The sequence below is a fragment of the Daktulosphaira vitifoliae genome, unplaced genomic scaffold, assembly GCF_025091365.1.
Source record: "Daktulosphaira vitifoliae isolate Bord-2020 unplaced genomic scaffold, ASM2509136v1 Scaffold_1, whole genome shotgun sequence".
In the NCBI taxonomy this organism is placed as follows: Eukaryota; Metazoa; Arthropoda; class Insecta; order Hemiptera; family Phylloxeridae; genus Daktulosphaira; species Daktulosphaira vitifoliae.
The window spans coordinates 56,005,296-56,025,348 of NW_026099572.1; the positions used below are offsets into that span (position 1 = coordinate 56,005,296).

Here is a 20,053-nt window from a genome sequence, read left to right on the forward strand (position 1 = left end):
CAATACGAATAATCATTTAATATTTTTTTACATTGCATATTCAAATTTATAAATGTTTAAGAAAATTCAATTTTTTATAGCGCTATAAATATTTTTTATCTATATCGTGTTGTGTCTACGGGATAAATGACATATCTTAGCCATTGCAGGTAAAAGTAAAAATGTATAACAGTGTGCAGCTCACATCTATTTGTAATTGAAAAGTAAAAGTAAATATGAAAAGTAATTTTTAAGTAGAGACGAAAAAGTTAAAAATATATTTTCACTCATAATTCCTAAAATATTTTTGTTTCCGAAATATATATCAAAACCTTAACTTTCGTGTTTCAAATATATGGCTCCGAAAAACTATTTTCTACTCCAATTCTACAACATATTTGTGTATATAAAAGGAAAAAGTTTTTTAGTAAATATTTTGTTTTTATTTTAGAGTATCTGAAAAAAGAAGTATTTGTTAAAAGTTCACTTATTCAGAGAGGAGAGAATTTAATAATTAACTCATGTAATTATTTATTGGTGAAAATTGGTTTTGCTAAACATAATTGCAGTTACAATATTAAAACCTCATGCAATCAAATTTATTCATTGATAAAATATTATCATTTTATAGATAAAAAGTAAATACTTTTAACTCAAATATATTGTTGTATAACTTATGAAATCATTGATTTGAGTGCATTTTTCGCGGAAAAGAATAACCGTAAAGTAAGTAGACCCGGAAAACTTTCCTCGACAGTTGTTAATTAAAATTCTTTGTTCTGTAAACTCTTGGTTTAATAAGAACATGAAAGTTATATTAAACCATAAATACTAAGTTGTGGTACATCGGTCCGTTGTTGCATTAACTGTCAAGAATTTATTTCTTTAATAACATTTTAACTGACTCAGAATGTAACTGCATAGATTGAGTCAAGAGCATGAAGTATACAAACTCGTTGTGTTTCTATATAAATTTTATTGACGTGTAAAACACATGTTTGCGATACCTTAAAACGTTGAGAACAAGGTAATTGAAGAGAAGAAGTAAAATATTATTTGTACTATTTTTTTTCATTAGATAATTAAAATTTGAAACACTACCTTGAAAAGTCATTTTTTTGTAACTCATATCGTAAAGCTGACAACTTAAAATTGACATTTATCGAATAGATTTTTAATGATAAAATAATTTTTTGTATAGACCACATAAAAAAAAAAAACAAAAAATCCTTCGACTGTCATTCATTCTAAGGGGCATGACTAGCATCCACTATCAACTAATATGTTTAAGTTTGCTTTGGTATAGAGGAATTTTATACTAAAAATATATATGTATTTGTTAACGCTAAGAAATAATGGAATTATTTTTCAACATCTAAAAAAAACATAATAAATCGAAGAAATATTTAGTTGAAATAATTAGTACTATATTTACACAATAATAATATTCTTAATGATATTACATTTATTTTATTTTTTGTTTTTATTTTTATATTTAAATATTGATAATTAAGACACGTTAATGAAAATAAAATTTGTCGTAAATATTTATACAATTCAAATTTCACAATTAAATCGTTTTTAGGAAATAAAATAATTAAAATCTACGGGATTATATATTTTGAAATTTTATTTCATAAATTACGATTTATAATTGTATAATTGTATATTAATATATTATGATTAATCAATGAAATTACTTAAGATATTAAACTATATTTGCATTAAAAATATTAATTTATATTTAACTATTTTGTACATTTTTAAAATTTTTATTTTTCATTGTATTTTTATTGATTTACAAAACTAATTAATCCGTTCGATATTTGATGATTGATAAAACATATTTATTTCTAATATCTCCTGATAAGTACAAAAACTAATTATTGAATTCCCTCAAACGCATATGAATCATTCTGTTTTTTGGATGAAATAGTTTTTTGTCAATGTAAGTTATCTTTTTTTTTTTATGTTCTTTTCATTAAACGTTCAATAATCTTTCATTTCATATTGTTCATTACAAAAAAGGCTAGATAAGAAACCTATTTTCCAAAGCTATATTGATCTTTAAAAATTTAATTGTTTAAATATTTCCTTTATTCATATATGTATACTTATAAAAATATTTTTAATTGAATCATAATTTCTAAACAAAAAAAAACAAATTTACTATGCATAATAATGTTATTAAATTAATCTTAAATGAATCTTTCTACTTTCATATTATGCTGTACGAAATAATAACACTTTTGATAAAAAGTAATTTTTAAATTACATTAATATTATAAAAACAAAATTTGTTAATTAAAAGTTTTCATGAAAAAAATCTGTTGTATAAAAATATCTTAAAACATTAAACATTAAAAATTGTTTGCAACTTTGAAGATAATATTCAAAGACTGTATTTAGTTTTACACAGATTTAAGTAAACATTCCTTTTTTTTTAAATTATTTTGCTCAAATAAAAATAATTGATATGTTTACATTTATTTTTAGATGATAAAATTTAAACATAAAACATATAAATTTGTACAATTTAAGTAGAATATATATTAAATATGTATAGCACACAAAATAATTTAGTGTTATTTCTTATTTTCATAGTAAAAAATATTAATAATAAAAAGTAATTTTTTTCAAAAAATAAAAAGAAGCATGATTTTATGATTATAATATTAAAATAATTGTTGTATACATTAATGGTACAGGAAAAAATGGAAATACATGAAGAAAAATTATTGAATTTGATAATGTATTTAAACAATTTCTAAGAAAATGAAAATTTACATTTTATATTTGCCTGTATTAAAATTAAATCAGGTAGTGTAAACAACTCGCTGTAATAAACATTCCACTTATATTGGTACTCGAAAAACGACGACGACAAAATCATAAACTTCCAAGAGTTTTCTAATAGTACTGCTATTTTAAACATATTAATAAAATATATGATCAAATATCTTAAATTTTTCGGCGATGAAAATAATATTGCACTTCTTAAGCCTGAAAGTTACGCAAATTCGTATGAAAATATTTTCAAAACATATCACTTCCTCATTTAAAAACGCATGTATGTCATATTGAATTTCAACGAAAAATAAAAAATTGATCCCTTAAAGAGTCCCATAGAGTTTCACGGAGAAAATTTTTGATACATTTTGTAATAAATTAAAACACTGTCTTTAGATAATGACGAACCATACATTCATAATTTTTTTTTAAAATTTAACTAGTACTATTGATGAAAATTATTATAAGCAAATCTATCCAGTTTATTATTCCATTATTTTGAATCATACAATCATAAAAAACTTTTACGGAACTTGGTTCCATAAGTCCATGTAAAATTTGTTCACATTTTTTAGAATTGTATTTCCTTTATTTTACTTTCCTGCCAGTATATTTTACAGTCGTATTTATTTATTGCATAAAAGACAAACAAATAGTCGGTTTAGGATTTAGACATGTTGATTTTAGAGATAATTTGTCATGATCATTTGAGATCATTTATTCGAGGACATATCTTAAAATTTTTTTTCATTCTCTAGTATGTACATGTAAAAAAAAAAATGAACTTTATTTTTTATTTTAATATTGTCTTACCTTAAAGAAAAATAAAAAAATCTGTTTGATATGTATCATTGTATATCATAAATGATGAAATAATAAATTTGCATACATGATTTTCCAAAATGATAAACGTATTTAATATTTTCTAGAAATAATTTATTATAATAAAAAATCTATTAAAAAAACATACCTAAAACTCCGTCAAATGTTTAAGTTTTAATAATCTTTACTTTATTATGCAAATAAGTTTTCCCCGTTATACTCTTGAGAATGTTATTCCGAAAAACTAATATTGAAATATTAAAAAATAATACAATGATATTTTTTCTTAAGAGTTATTCAACCTTAGTAAAATGCAATATAATATATCAATTTGTTATGATATTCTATAGCATTTATAAACTTAGTTGTGTAATCAAGAAATCTAAAAGGATTAAATCTCATCATAGACAATGCTAAGGCAAAATTTTATACATATCCTATATCTTTATTAATTAATTTATAAAAATTATTATAACACAGTTCATACTATTAGTTTTATTTTACCGATAAAATTCGTCAGGAATTGTAAGTTGTGTACGATCGACGGTGAAAGTGATTTTGTGATAAAATTGATAGTTTGTCAACCATAGATGATGATAACAGTTGATTAAATAAAATATCATTAAAATGTGTTCACTCTGATTTTTAATTTTAGATTAGTGAACAATTTTCTATTTTATATAATGGTCTGAAGACGAACAGGATAACACTAATAATACAACGAGGATGACATGGGTTCGAATTCCGGTGGTACTTGATTTTTTTACAAATTAAATTGAAGTTTCGTGCGCTTTTTGTGCTGGTCTGTGTTTTTGAAAAACTATTTCATTCCCATATTAATCAAAAATTACCTAACACGCTAGTATATAAAATTTGATTACTTACTATTTTTTCGTATTGTCTGTGGTTACACCATAAAACAGCTAATTAATCGCATACGCTACTATGATTTCTACCACTAAATATAATCATGAAAATAACATAATTAATATTTTAGCAGTGAAACGTGTGAGTCATATAGACTTAAACGGTAATATGGTTTAAACTTATACTAATAACTTTTAAAGAACCTGATTTTGGTAAGGTTCTTATACTTAACTTAAATCATGTATAATGAATAGAACTTTTTTTTCCTTTTTCAATACGATTTGATAATTTTTTCATTTAAAATACTGTAACATAGTAACATATAAACAACTATTTTGGATTGCAATGTTGTAAGATTTTATTTGTTTAAACTTTTGTAATTAAAACTTGAAAAAAAAAATTGTTTTCATACTTAATATACTAAAAATATTATACTGCTTCAATTGTTTTTATTGACGTTACAGCAGAATTTTTATTAGAAATCTTATACGCTATTTGATTAATTTGAAGCGATGTAACTTTATTCCAGATTAATCACAAATATGATATTATATAATATGATATAATAATTTATTTCGGTTAAGTTTAGATTAAATATGCAAATTTTTAAAAAAACTTCTAATAAAATCTGTTAAGTAAGTTACCTGTACATCATAACTCAACTTAATCCGGAAAATATGGAAATTCTTTTGTCGAGCAATTGTTTTAATAATTTCAAATATCAATATTTTTGTTGGTAAAAATAAAGGAATTTAACATACCGATTTCAAAACTACATCATAAATTCTTCTATCACTAAATACTATAATGTACAGTTATAGGAATTTATTGTCTTCAAAAGCATTCTACTTCGAGTCACAATACTATTTCTAGATTTGTTCAAAAGCACTCTATTTCATAGTAAACAATATAACATTAATTTTATTCTGTAAAAGCCATTGAAAATAATAAATAACAATAATACATTTATTGAATCTATATATAATGTATTTTATAATAAATTTCTTCACGCATTAAAAATTATAAAGCATTCAAAGGACAAATTCAAACAAAAATTAAATTTTGATATTTTAAACATATCATGTTTAAAACGTATCAAGCCTTGTTTTTATATTAAATAAAATAAATGTTCATTAGCTAAAAACAACAGCAATTGATCACATATTAGTATTTTACTATTATGTTATAAATTATTTAAAATTTTTCAATGTACATAGTACTTTAATTTAAATTATTAGAAAAAAATAATTTGGAAGTAATTTGGAGACTAACAGAACAATTGAACTTAAAACTGAAATACAACAGTCTAAACTTTATATCAAATTACAATGCTATCGAATAGTGTAATCACATGACTGAACTAAATTAAAAGGATTAAGTAAAGTGTCATCAGTATGGTCATCGTTACCTGCCGTTATTAATGATAACTAGTAGGTCGAATATTAATAACGGACAAATTACACTGTGGGCAAAATGATTAGACAATCGGTAAGAAGATTGAGTTTATAATTAAAACAAAGGATTTATTTCAACCTGGCGTATAAAAATATTTTTGAAAAGGGTATTCTATCAAAATTACCTTAATGAATTTAATTATTTACAATATGAGACTCACATTTTACGTTTATCTGTAATACAGAGTGATCAGTTTTACAAAAAAACTACTCGATTACTAGTAAAATAAATATACATATTTTGCGAGTAATCGAGTGGTTTATGACAAACCGATCATCCTGTAATGCAAAAAAATCAACGTATTCATGAAAATCATTTTTCAAGAATAAAAATAGTTTAAATAAGCTTGAACTTTTAGTGTACATAAAATTTATTAAATTTCTATGTAAAAATAGGAATTAAAAACATTGAGTTAGTGAAATTTTTTTTATTTCGTTAAATGGATACTTATTAAAATTAAAACAACACTCAACTAACTGCTAGAATTTTTCAGGAAAACTCGTCAGTAGATATTTTTAAATGATTTATGGCCTTTTCGAAAGTACTTTTAACCCCAATCAGGATTTTGACGTAATGACGTTTAATTTTGTAATATATATATATATATATATATATATAATTGAATTTAAGGGAGATTTGTTTATGAGTAATGCACAACTGTCTTAGTATTATATTATAAACTGATGACAATAAAGAAAATTTGTAAAATCTCCTTTGGGTTTTTAGTAAAATATTGTGTGATGCACGTAACAGCTGTCGTTTGGCAGGTGTTGTTATTAGGAAATGAAACGAGTTCCGGATTTAAGCTTTATTTAATCACAACCAAGAGTGTCTTTAAAGTAAACTAAAAAGATTGTTATCATATAATTTATTGTGAAGTTAGAAAATTAAGATTTGTGTTTTTTGACCTCGAAAAAATTACTTTATCCTCTCGGGCGTACTGTAAATCTTTAGGGTGTGATTCAAATGTTCGTTTCTAAGCGACAAACAAATTTTTATATTATACCAAACAACACGCCTATTTTTCCCTTCTTCCTCTGTTTTTTTATGGAATAAGAATTTAAATCGAAGAGCTCTACACAAAGTAAAGCGAATAATTAAGAGTAAAACAACAAAGCAAAATGTTACACTTACACTTAAACGCGCCAAAACCGAGTGGCTGCAACGACTCTGTTTTGGCGCGTTGTTACAAATCGCTGTAATTATACACCAACACAACGTTCAGATGTTGGCACTTCAAGTCGTACAAAACAAAACTGTGAAAAATAAAAGATTGAAGTTTATCATCAAAACGTTGGTTAAAAATTTAATTTCAAAAACGGCTATTAAATTAGACCATTTTGTAGAGAATACAATAAATGTGGGTCTATATTGTTCGTTTATGATGCGAGTGGGTGAAAAACAATAGACGAAAAACAAAGAGAATTGTTTTTACAAAAACAATTGAAAAATCGCGGCGGTAGTGATTTTTTTCTCATACCTGTGAGCAATTTTTGAGGCCATTATTGAATTCAATATCTTTCAATTAAACGTCAAAACATCACGAGTTTTAGCTAATTGACCGTTATATTCTGCGCTTTTGAACAATTTTGTTTATAAAACCTAAAATTTTTCCAACTTTGTGTAAATGTTTTATATTGAATGAATAAACTTTTTACAAATGTCCTTAGAAAACTGATGAACAATTTTCTCATAAAAATGGTTTGAAGAATTTACCAAGACATACTTTGCATGTATACACTTTTACTTAATCTTCAGCTATATCGTCGTGAAGTGTTACGTACTATAGTTTATTAAACATTTCAGTCAATGTATGCTCGTAGACACTGTAGAGAAATATGACCGTTATTGTCATTCGATATACACTTTAATTACTACCGCTTTGTTTACTATGGACCATTTATCACTGTCGCAGGCAACTGATTCATTTCTAACGTTATACTATATTTTTTCCTTTGATTACAATGTAATGCGATATTGCTGTTTTTCTCAGGTCTGCGGTTTTACGGGAAAATTGTTAATAACATTGTCATTGTTTACTCTGTCGAAGAAATCATCCCGTTTTCAAACGTTTCATATTAAAAACGAAAATGCTCACAAAAGTGGTTACGTTCCATAAAACTATAAATTTAAGGACAATCAGCGGCTTTTGTAATACTATTTACGATGGTCTAAGACGGAATGAATTCAGCAATTTGTCGCCGTCTTGTTGTGTATTTTACTTTCATGTTTTTACCACCAAGTTTCTGTACGTCTTATTCGTAATCTGAAGAACGATTTTTTACAAGATATTCTCGTTTCTATAGTTGGCGAACAATCTCTGAAGTTTATTTTTTATTCATACAATGCGTAAAATGAATTTTTCCTTATAAGAACAACATGAATTGTACTCGCGGTAAAAAAAAAATCTAAGCTGAAATAAATCATACTTTTAGAAATCCTTGTAAGTCCCACTTCCTTATATAAATGTAGTTTTTTTATTGTACCGTATTATAATAATATAAATAACAGCAACAATTATCAGAACAGTACAGTCGCTATATAGACACTCGAAGGTTTAACAGCACTAAAAAAAACTAAGTTATACCGTCACAATATAAAGACTTAAAGCCGTAAAGTCTATTATCTTCAGCATTTTAGAAACGGTTCTAAAAGTCCGTTGGGAAATTACATTAACTATGCCATTAAAAATTGGATTTCATTATTATTATTTTATTCATTTAACACTAGTAAGAAGACTTCTGGTTTTTATCTTACTTATCATCAATACACATAAAAATTCCATGAAACATAAAAAATAAAAAATAGACCTAAAAGTTTAGTAAGTGAAACAAATTATTGCTAACTATGATTAAGTTGTTCCAGTCTTTGGTAAATAAAGATTTATGCGAACCGAACTCGTAACAATTTCTAAAACTTGTGCCATAGTAAAGTAGCTATTATTGTTTATAACTTTTTTAAAACAACTATTGTGCTTTTAAAAACTTACATTCTAAGTTTAAGTCTAATATGTTTTCTTTTTCACTTCTAATCAAAATGGTGATAAATGTTTCAATTTCCCGTCTGTTAACACCAGCAAAGTTTTTGCACTCATCGAGATTGCGTTTTGAGTACAATCGCTTGCACTACGATCTTGTTTGCCAGTTCACAAATTGGAAATGGAAACTTATGAATATAATGTCAGTCTGAGCGCATTGTTAATGTGTTCCCTAACTTTTGGAGCGTGACTAGCTCCCTACGTGTACCATTCTAAGTAGGTTTCACACTCATTGTATTGTCATTATTTAACATTTTGTTGGTTAAAAAACTTTGCGTTCTCAACGAAGGCCGTAGTTGTACATTGGACACGACTTTATTAATAGAGGTCAGTTATCAGAACAATTGTTTGCATAAATGTTTTAATTACTGCCTGAAATCGTTGGTTTCTTTTGATTAACTTGAAATTTATTAGATGATGAGATTACGAACTAAACCGAATAATATTAAGATGCCTACCAATCATACACATAGATCTTTCCAACTTTTTATTTATGAATGTACAAAACGCGACTATAATATTATTTATGCAGGTTACATTCGATAAAAAATAAACTTATCATTTGTACTCTGCGTTTAACGTCGTCACTAAACAGAGTGGCACCTAAATATTATAATTATAAATAAATTAATAATATTAATGATACAAATGAATTAAAATCGTTCATAATATAAGTTATTAATGAAAATTATATGAAAAAATATTGATATTTTTAAAGTATTGCAGTTTTTATCTAATACTTTTGGTCAGAAACACAAAAGAGGCTTGGAAATCAAATTTTGGGTTTAAAAATTATGGAAGATTGATTATATTATTCGCTTAGTTGTAATTAAATAGTAGTTTTATGTTGAACATATTAAAACTTAATTGTGAAAGAATTATATGCCCTTCTATCATTCCTCGTGTATTTATATGAATTATCTTAATTTACTTAGTTTGTTGTTTAACTATAAAACACATGAAAAACCAATCGTCTGTTAAATTATGTAAAATATTTGAAAAAATTAACTCTCAGTTCAAAACTGAAATTAATGGAGTTATTTTCAAAATGATTGTTTCCAAATTCACTCTTTTGGCTATTCGAAGGGAACGTTAAAATATATCCGTAAGAAAATAACGATAAATAAATATCTAAATGAACGCTTACAACAGGAATAATAGTTGTAAATAGAAATGTGGGAGAGAATTCGATTTGGCAGGGCATTATTGCTTTTGAGTCAATGCAAGCAACGCAAAACATTTGAACCTTTCAATCGGTCCTTTGAGAATTTGACAGGTCAATTATGAACACGGTTCCGGGTTTACATGGCACATTCGTTTTTTACCATACCAGAACTCGTGTAACAAATATATATACTTAGGAACATGCAGAATATAGGCGATGAATTTGAAAAAATACAATAATTTCCCGACGGACCATCGGTCTATGGTTGCGATGAATACTAAAAAGAAACGGCTATCCGTTAGGCCAAAGTTCCCTCGCTTTGCAAAAAATTACATTAAATCGGCACTTAACCCGACCCAATAAATGGATGTCACCGTATGGTTTTAATTTTTAATAAAATCAACTGTCGTTATAGGTGACGTTGAAATAATTAGTAAGAGGTGAGAATGTAAAAAGGTCGTATCGGTTGGAATTCAACACAACGTATGTCGTGTTATGTAACAAAGGCATTTCTATATCGGCCAAAATACCCTCGTCTCGGGTTCGAGTGGTGGCCACCGACTTTACAGTCGGTCACTCGATCTGTTTCCGGGAGCACTGTAGTTGACGTCCACTGCACGGCGTAACATATCCGGTTCGATCACACAAAGGAAAAAATTAATGTGGCAGGACACACACACACACACGAGAGGGCGCCCGTGAAAAAATACAAGAAGCGTGTCGGTATAGTGGTGATGTAGAAATGCCGGTAGTCAAGGCGACGGTTTGTGAGAGAGGTTCCGAATTCGCGCGCGTTCAACTCTCGTTTTCATCCAGGTCCAGTAGCTCGTCACACGCGCCACGAGTATCGCCTTGAAATTCGAACATGTGGTGGCCGGCCGCGACGATCCAAGTGGTCGTCGCCGTGGCCGTATTTGTCGCGTCCGGCTGGTGGTGGCCGGCCGACGCCGCCAAGGTTCGCGATGGCAGCGGCGGAGGTTCTGGTAGTGGCGGTAAACGGTTTCGTGGAAATCATAGAGGTGCCGGCGCACAACTTTTAACCGTTAGTAGTGGTCAACCTGAGCTGGCCCTCAACGTGGGCATGCTGGTGCCGAAAACCAATTTTGGAGTGCGCGGTTATTACAGGGCCATTAATGAGGCCATGCGCGAGATAAGCAAAGCCAATAAGAAGAACCATACGATTCGGTACAACAAACTCTACGATTTTGGTTCGCAAAACGTCCGCTCTCTGATGATGTCTTTGACACCCAGTCCGACAGGTCAGTAACATGAAAAACGAATTTAAGTACTCGTTTAACACTTCTGGAAATATAACCATTTTGTTAACTTTCAACTTAAAGTAATGGTCGTGTTTTTACTAAATATGCCCTTGGCGGTGACTTTTAAACTAAGTGATCACTTCTAAAAATATTCATAATTATTAGTCAAAAACTTTTTCTTTTGTAAAAACTTTTACTTGAAAGTAAGATGTTATCTTTTGTATGATCTTTAAAAATAGCATAGTTGTTATTTTTATTTATAATCACTTTGTATTAGAACAAAACCGCAAATTATTTATTTAATACTCTTTGTAATTTCCTATTTTACGTCATTATATTTATAACTATAAAATGTTAATAGCAATAACAGAATAATTTAAAGTACAACATACTAAATGAGTCACTTATGCCATGTTTGTTCACACTTTTGTGTAATATCAATATTTAATAATATAGGAAACACATGCTTTTACATAAAGTAATTATATATATGCTCCTTACATTAAATGCATATGAGTGGCTTATAAGCAAATTAATGAAATATTGCAACATGTGTTAGTGTTTTTCCTTAAATTATGAGTATTTTTTTAAATAGGTAATGATATAAATCTAAAAATTGTACACTTTATGTATTACAAAATTAGCTATTACCACAACATAAAAAAAAACATGCCTTTGGTTAATCCTCAAATATATACTATACATTAATATTTATACATACTATATATTAATAATTTTGCATTTATATGATTTTTAATAGATTTAAATTTCTATGACTTCTTAATATTTTTTAATTTCTTTAAATTATTAATATTGTTTAATTTTTTTAATATCTTACGATTTTTATATATTTATTTAAATTTTCAAATTGATCATAATACCAAACAGTTCCAATGGTTTAATAGAAAAAAATCACTTAAAATTTGATTGCGCTCTCCATAAAACAGAAAAATTAAATTAAAACTTATTTGATCTAAGGCAACAAAACTCAGAGCTTTCAAAGTGAAAACTGAAAGAAAATTTAAAATGTTAGCTAGAAATATTCAAAATTTTGTAAAATTATTTTTCATTCAAGATAAACATTGTATAAATGTTTTCAAAAGGAACACCAATGATGTTTCGCGAAGTAAAACAAGTTAGTGAGAATTTTACATCATTCAATACGGATTAATTAAAAAAAATAATAGTCATATTTTATATATGTTTAAAAAGTAATTTAAATGGATTCAGTTTTAGCATTTAAAATGTATACAAGTACTGAAAAGCATTAATGTAAACCTTTTTCTTGTATCTATTATTCTATTTGAACACGCTTCACTTAATTTACTAAATAAATATCAAAAAATGATATTAAATTCAAAAAAATAAGATAGGCATAACGGTATTTATTTATTTTATTGATAAAATACGAACGATATTTTAAATTTAAAAACAATAACTCATAGGAATACTTATGTTTATATAAAATGTAAATAACAAAATATATTTACTACTAGATATGATACAAACAGACATTGAAGGATATTTTAATCTTATTTTGCGTCTTCTACTGTAAGTGACTGCTTATTAAAAATATCTTCTAACTGTACAGAAGGCCCAAAGAAATGTACAATACGTTTTATGTTAAAGTATACAAATTCATATGAAATTTTTATAGTTTACTTTTTAAATTCTCAACACAAAATAACCGAACAATGTCCACGGTCGCAACGTTGGAATTATAGGCTGCAATTTTCCACTCGAATTATCATGTTCTATTTATTAACTTGAATCAGTAACAGAAAGTAAATTAATAATATAAACGGTTACACACATACTCAATTAATTATGTGCAACTGAAAAGATCGATAAACTTCCGATACACTCATTTAATTTCAACAGCAAATATGATACAATGTGATAAAATTAATATTAATTATTCATCGGCAACACTGAATGTGTTCACTGACGAGAGATTTCCATGCATTGGACACTGACTAAATTATATTAAATAAATGAATACCTTCGAGTAACGTTTTATATGTTTTAAGTTCTGGTAATGTTTAAACGAAAGAAAAGTTTTCAAATAAACAAAACTCATCAAACTATTTTGTATAATATAAAAGTTGGAAAGCGAATATATGTCATCTGTATAGCGAACAAAGTAAACTGATTTTACAATAAAATATCGGCACTCTAAAAATTAAATATTATAATGACAACCATATAGTATTTTCAATATATTTTTAACGATAAATATGTTGGTGTATTTCTATTTTATGCTTGCCAATTGTATTATTAACTAATCTATATAATTATGAAGGAATATAAAGGCGCTATCAGGGATGGTGGAATATTACCATGATGACAAATTATTGTTGGATGTTACAACGTGATCAGTCACCAGATATTTTTAAAGAAAAATCAAATATAAACGGAGTTTTTATATGAAAATAAAACGGTATCAAATAAAAATTGTTTGCAAAAAACTAGGTAAATAATAAAATATAAGACTTAAATAATAAAATATCAGAAAGTAACATAAATACATGTTTAACAGATTGTTCAAGGAACATGTTAATTAATACAAACAATAAATACCTTTTTCTTATTTTCTGAACACTTTATGTTAGTTTTAATATGCCAAGCAACTTGTTGTGAATTTTTTATTGTAAGAAAAAAATGAACTCATGAAGGCATAAAATAAATATACCATAATTATAATTATAAGCAAAATAAGCTCATTATATTTAATAAAATATTAATTATCATATGAGTTTGATTGGGTGAACGCATGTCCCTTGGACTACCTGTCATAAATATTATTCTTAAACGTCAAATATCAAAGCGTATTTACCAAATCGCTTTTAAACCTTTCTTTATTATAGATTAATTATTTAATTATTTTACTTTGTAATTATCGCTTAGTTACTGATTAGTAATTAACTAGAAAATTAGATGATTGAAAAAATCTGAAGCCAAATTAATGTAAACAATAATTGAACAACAGACTATTTACGATTTTTGACGTTAAAATATTCAGACTATTCAATACTTTTATTAATAATTTATTACATTATATAATTTCATGACTTTTTCGATACACTCAATTAATGCTTGATAGTCTTCCAAAAATAATAAATTACCCTACGCTTTTTCAACAGAACTATTTTTTAAAATGTTCAAATCAGTTAGGTACACATGAAGTATTTTTAATGTGGATAATTTCACTTAAAGCATCACTAAGACACTTTTCCATCAAAAGTTTTAAATTGAACTCATTTTCTTAGGATCATTAAGGTCCTAATGTTTTTTTTTTTTATGAAACTTGTTCATGAAAATGTTTATGACGTCTAGTAAAATCTGTTTGTCAATTGTTTCTAAAATGTATAATTCATATGTTATTTTTAACGTTATAAATGTACGTACCTTTTTAGAAATCGTCACTTATACTGATGTATTGTGTATCTCAAAATGTTGTAAAGTTAGGTATTCACTATTATTGATAAAATAATTGTTTTTGAACATTTTTTATTTATATATATTATTTTTTTGTAAGACTCGCAGTAGCATATAAATAATAAAAATAAAATGACCACTTGTATTGAAACGTGTATAATTCATGTTTGTTTTTTGATCATCGTGAAACACTGAAATACGCACTGTTACAGTATAAACGATGAAGTGTTTCTTATTGTAACTTTAGCAAGCTAGACACGTACAGGTGCTTAAGTAAAAAGAAAACGTGTAACAGTATTGATATTGAAAGAATTAATACTATTTTTATATAACGAAACTTTTGTAAATAGTTAAAAATAGAACCGAAACTTGCAACGATGTCAATTGACACAAGTACCCACGTACTTTTTTTAAAGAGAGGTGATTTTTAAAGAGACCGGGATTAAATTAGAACAGGTTGATACTAAACGTGCCATTTTTTTATTTCTCAAGAGCCACCTTATTAAATTATACTCGGCTGTAAAAACCGTTTATTTTTTTTAATGCGAACGTCAACAACTAAGCGGTGAGGTAGAGTATAAACAGAAATACTAATTATTATTTATAAACAATAGCGAAAATGTCCTTTAAATATAAACAGATGTTATAACATCTGAGTAATTATAATTAATCAGATAAAAGTTGTTTTTCTGAAAAGGTTTTTTAGTGTAAAAGTTAACTGAGGTTCGAGTTTTATCGGTAAGACCAAGACAATAAGATTTTCTTTTCCAGCATCATTACTATTGTTGATTATTGTCTAATGTCTAATAAACATATCCATAACAATAAAACAATAATTAACTGGAATAGCTTACAACAGAATCAATATAAATTGTTAATAAAAAGACATCAGCAAGCTGTTACCATACATTGAGGGTTATAAATTACAATTAGGGGCGAGAGAAAATAATTGCATTAATAATCAACTATAACACTATTTTTGTCAAAAATATAGCTCATAATATGATATATATTATATATTACCTCGAGTTATTTGTCTACATTTTTCTCGTTTTGTTTGTACTTTTTTTTTTTTTTTCAAAAAAACCATTTAATAAAAAAAAACGTGCATTTTAACCACCTGATAAGTGGACCGTTAACGACATTAAGTAAATACGTAAAACTTTGAAACGAAATTTTTGTGGTTCCTTTATGAGAGCAAGCGGATCACCTAAACAGCTGTCACGTGCTTAGTGTTTAATCGTATACATACGTGTATATTATTTGCTTAGTGTTTCTGATATAATTGAATTTCCTTACTCACTTGGGGACAATGAAATCGCACGTCAGCTAAAACTGATTGACGGGGGGGGGGGCGCTCTGAGTTACAGACATGTGATGAGATTTGCTGAAAATTGTTTTAAATTTGAAAACAAATTTTCTCGTGTACCGCGTAGAAGGATATTATTTAAATGATTTATCTACAATCTGTGTATTCATTCACACTAGTGGCCACGTATTGTCTGGCACAAAATATGTACCAACATAAATACTCTCAATTGCTAATTGATACATTCACATGTGTTGAACATCTGTGAGTAACAGTACAAGTGCAATAGATTATTAATAAAATATTTTACTAAAAATAGAGATGTACTGCTAAAACTTAAAATATAAATCAAAAATTGTTAAATAAAAAAAAATGTAATGATTCCTAAGTGTCTATTCAAAGAATTTTATTCAACCAAAAAAAATATGTAAAAGATTAAAAAATGTTTGTCAAAAAATTATAAACTCTGAATAATTATAATATATTACTTAAAGTAATATAAATTTATGAGTTAAAAAGTTATAGACAAAACAACAAAAGTCTACACAAACAATTGAATGATCACAAAATTATTTTAACATCTATCCATTTGTTTCTGTTTGTAATTTTATTTCGTGATGAAATGCAATTTAAAAGAAGTATAATAAAAAGAGTTCTATAAAATTTTTGTTTTAGGGTAACGACAATAACTAAAATTTTTCAGCAGTTTTCCCAAGCGCTAAGAATCCGTGTTTTAAAGTTTTTTTTTTATACATTATTATTAAGTATTTGTCTATTAGATAATATTGTTATTTATAATGTTATATTTACTTTTTTTAATTAAAATCTATTCATCTATTTATTGAAGTTACAATGTTTTAATCATTTTTTATTTAATTTCATAAAACTGAGCTCTAACTAATAATAAATTAAATTAATGATTTTGTATTTTACACACTAAGTTCAAACAAATCGTATTTGCTTAAACTCTGATCATTTCTCCGCCTGCACACATACCATTCTATACGCTTTTAGTGTTCTTAAATATTAGTTCTAAAATTTTTGGTTAACCAAACTTTAGGAATATAAATAATAACAATTTGTTTTACGTTATCACACAATTACCAAAGGTGGAAAGTTACTTAAATTAACTACAGCTACCTCAACATTACTGTAACTCATTGAGATAATATAGTTTTTAAGAAGAATTAAATAAGCTCGGTTAAAACTTTACATTTTAGACCCATTAAAATTATACTTGCGTGATTTATAACATAGAATATACTGTACATGATGATAAGTAATAGAAAAAATATCAACTATAGAATACATAGAAATATTTTTGAATTTAAAAGTAATACAGTTTTATACCAATTAATTGTTACGATTAAATTATATATGACAAAATCAAGAAAGTTTAGTGAGAATATTACTACAAGAGAATTTGAAATTAAAATCTTTAGGAATTAGTTCGATAGTGATACAAATATTGTACTGGTACATATATAAAAGATCTTTAAAATTAAATTACCATAATCTTTTAGGTGATCGATATGAATAGAGGAAATTATGTTAGAATAATTTTTAACTTTGCTTATTTTATTTATAGTCTAAAAGGCAATACTATTGAAAAAAATGTATTATTATTATACAAAGTATTGTAATTATCATTGAAAAATCAATGAATTCAATTTAACAACAGTTATTTTAAAGTAGATTCATTTTCTGTGTACTAAAAGATATTAGATAAAATACAACAAGATTTAAACGTACTTGTTTTTTTATACTAAATACCATTAAGAAATTTCTCATGGCAGTTTCAAGCCTTTTTATTCCATAAAAAAATTAATTAATAATAATAATAATTATGCAGTATTATAATAACTACAAAGTTGACAAAACTTAGCTTGACTTAACAAATATAAAAGAGTTGTAATAAAGTTATTATAATAGCAATTTAAGAACTCCATTTTTAGATTGTAAAAACAAAAAAAAAACACATTAATAAGAATTAATTGAGAATAAAAAATTATTAGAAGAGGTATACAAATAAAAAAACATTGTAAAACCACTAATTTTAAAACTTCGAAACATAGTTATGAAATTTATTTTTTTTTTACAAGAATTAAAAACGCTTAATGTAGTTTGATTGATGATTAGGCTACTATAATAGTCTTATTATCAAAACAGAAAAGAAATGTATTTCTTTTCTCAATCTGATTTAATGAAAGGTTTATGAAGTATAACTTAACAATACTTGTTCTTCTAATGATTTTACATAAAATAGAAAAATGATAATTATTCACATATTTATAATAACGAATACCATTGTTTAAATAGATAAAAAAAAAAAATTTATAATACATTTATGATGTCAATATTTAATATTTGTATATTTCGAACAAATAACAGAAAAGAATATATGTATCACATGTTTATAAAGGAAAATATTCTGTTTGTAGACAAAATATAAAACACAAAAATATAAACTTCAATAATTTGGTCACCACTTGTGAAGATGTTTTCACGACGTGACTAGATTTTCCTTCATATAAAATTCGCTAAAACTATAGGAAAATATATAAATTTCAGTAACGTTTTGTTATACTAAACAACCAACGCAAACGTTTATATTCTCAAATAAAATTCTTCTTTTACGATTCATAAAAGAAAACACTATTGAACACACGTTTAAATTCATATGGCATTTAAATCACGTAAACAGATTTAATAAATATCACTGGAATAAAAATTGTACTAGTTTACAAAAAATTCACTGAATATATATATTTTTTTTATCTTACACAAACCAATCGTTTTACTATTTTATTTGTTTATTTACATTTTTCGACAAGTTATTATCTTACAAGCGGTTTTACCTCAAAAGAAAAATATGCCTATTATTTTTATAACAACCGTCATAAAGGATTTCAGTCGATAGCTACGATCCAATTTGTTGTGTTCAAAACCCTATGAGAAAATTCGGATTTTTTAGATGATACACGACTAACCGTTTGTCAACGTTTGTCAACGTTTGTCTGGTTATCGTGTATTATTTTTTATAAAATCAATGATTTAACATTCCTTTTTTTTTTTTTCGTAAAACAACGTTTTATGTGGTTTTGTTAGCAAATAATACCGAACGAGTTATGTGTCGCCTAAAAAAAAAAGACCACGAGATGAAAAACAGCTTTGAAATAGATTGAACATAGCGCCAGTTAAATCATGGTTGATCGTGTGATTTTTTTTTAAGGTTTGAAAAATATAATTGTTTTATGTTTGGGATTGAACAGATTTTTATAACTCTACCCTTCTAAAAATATAAATTATGAATCTGTAAATAAAATACAAAAGCAAATAGCATTCAGGACTAATTTTTATTGGAATAACTTGAAACCGATAAGAGATAAATATTTGTTCCAGCCATTCGGTTTCAACTTTAACAGAAATCATTGGTCCGTAGTAAAGCAAAAGAAGGGTTACTTATTGCAGTGGATTATGTGATATAATTTTTAAAACAACGAGATTTGTAGTAAAAAGATAAGAAATCTTCAAACAGAAAAGAATCAGGTTTTTCTTTCTGTTACCGAGTTGCAGCAAATATCATATTACAGGAATAACGAATGGTACAATAAAACATAATATTAAAAATGTACATTATTATATTCTTTTTGTCACATTGTATAACAAAATAAACCTCAATTAAGTTTGGCAAGATGATATTCAAAATACATCTCCATTTCAATGTAACATTCAAAATATATTGTTACTTAAAGCATTATTAGAACATTTTTAGATATGGACTATCGCAAGAGTTTTCATTATGTTCTTCCTAAAATCACTTTATAATATACAATAACTCTATTAAATAAAGTCATATATTTTTAAATTACATAAAAGCCTAAATGTAAATAGTATTAAGACGGACTAACTGCCCGTCCCGAAGAATCAAT

At 26.2% G+C, this 20,053-nt stretch overlaps 1 protein-coding gene across 2 annotated transcripts in view; it reads left to right on the plus strand.

Annotated features, from left to right (window-relative positions):
• The window catches only part of LOC126894128 (glutamate receptor ionotropic, NMDA 2B), a 107,311-nt gene that overhangs the window by 62,385 nt on the left and 24,873 nt on the right, over window positions 1-20,053 (plus strand). The window contains exon 1 of one of the 2 annotated variants that reach the window (XM_050664890.1): window positions 10,903-11,374. The exons of the other annotated variant lie outside the window; for it this stretch is intronic. Within the exon in view, the coding sequence (XP_050520847.1) occupies window positions 10,981-11,374 (394 nt within the window). The 5' untranslated portion in view covers window positions 10,903-10,980. Of the gene's footprint in view, window positions 1-10,902; window positions 11,375-20,053 lie in introns of those variants that run through there. 2 annotated transcript variants of the gene reach the window in all.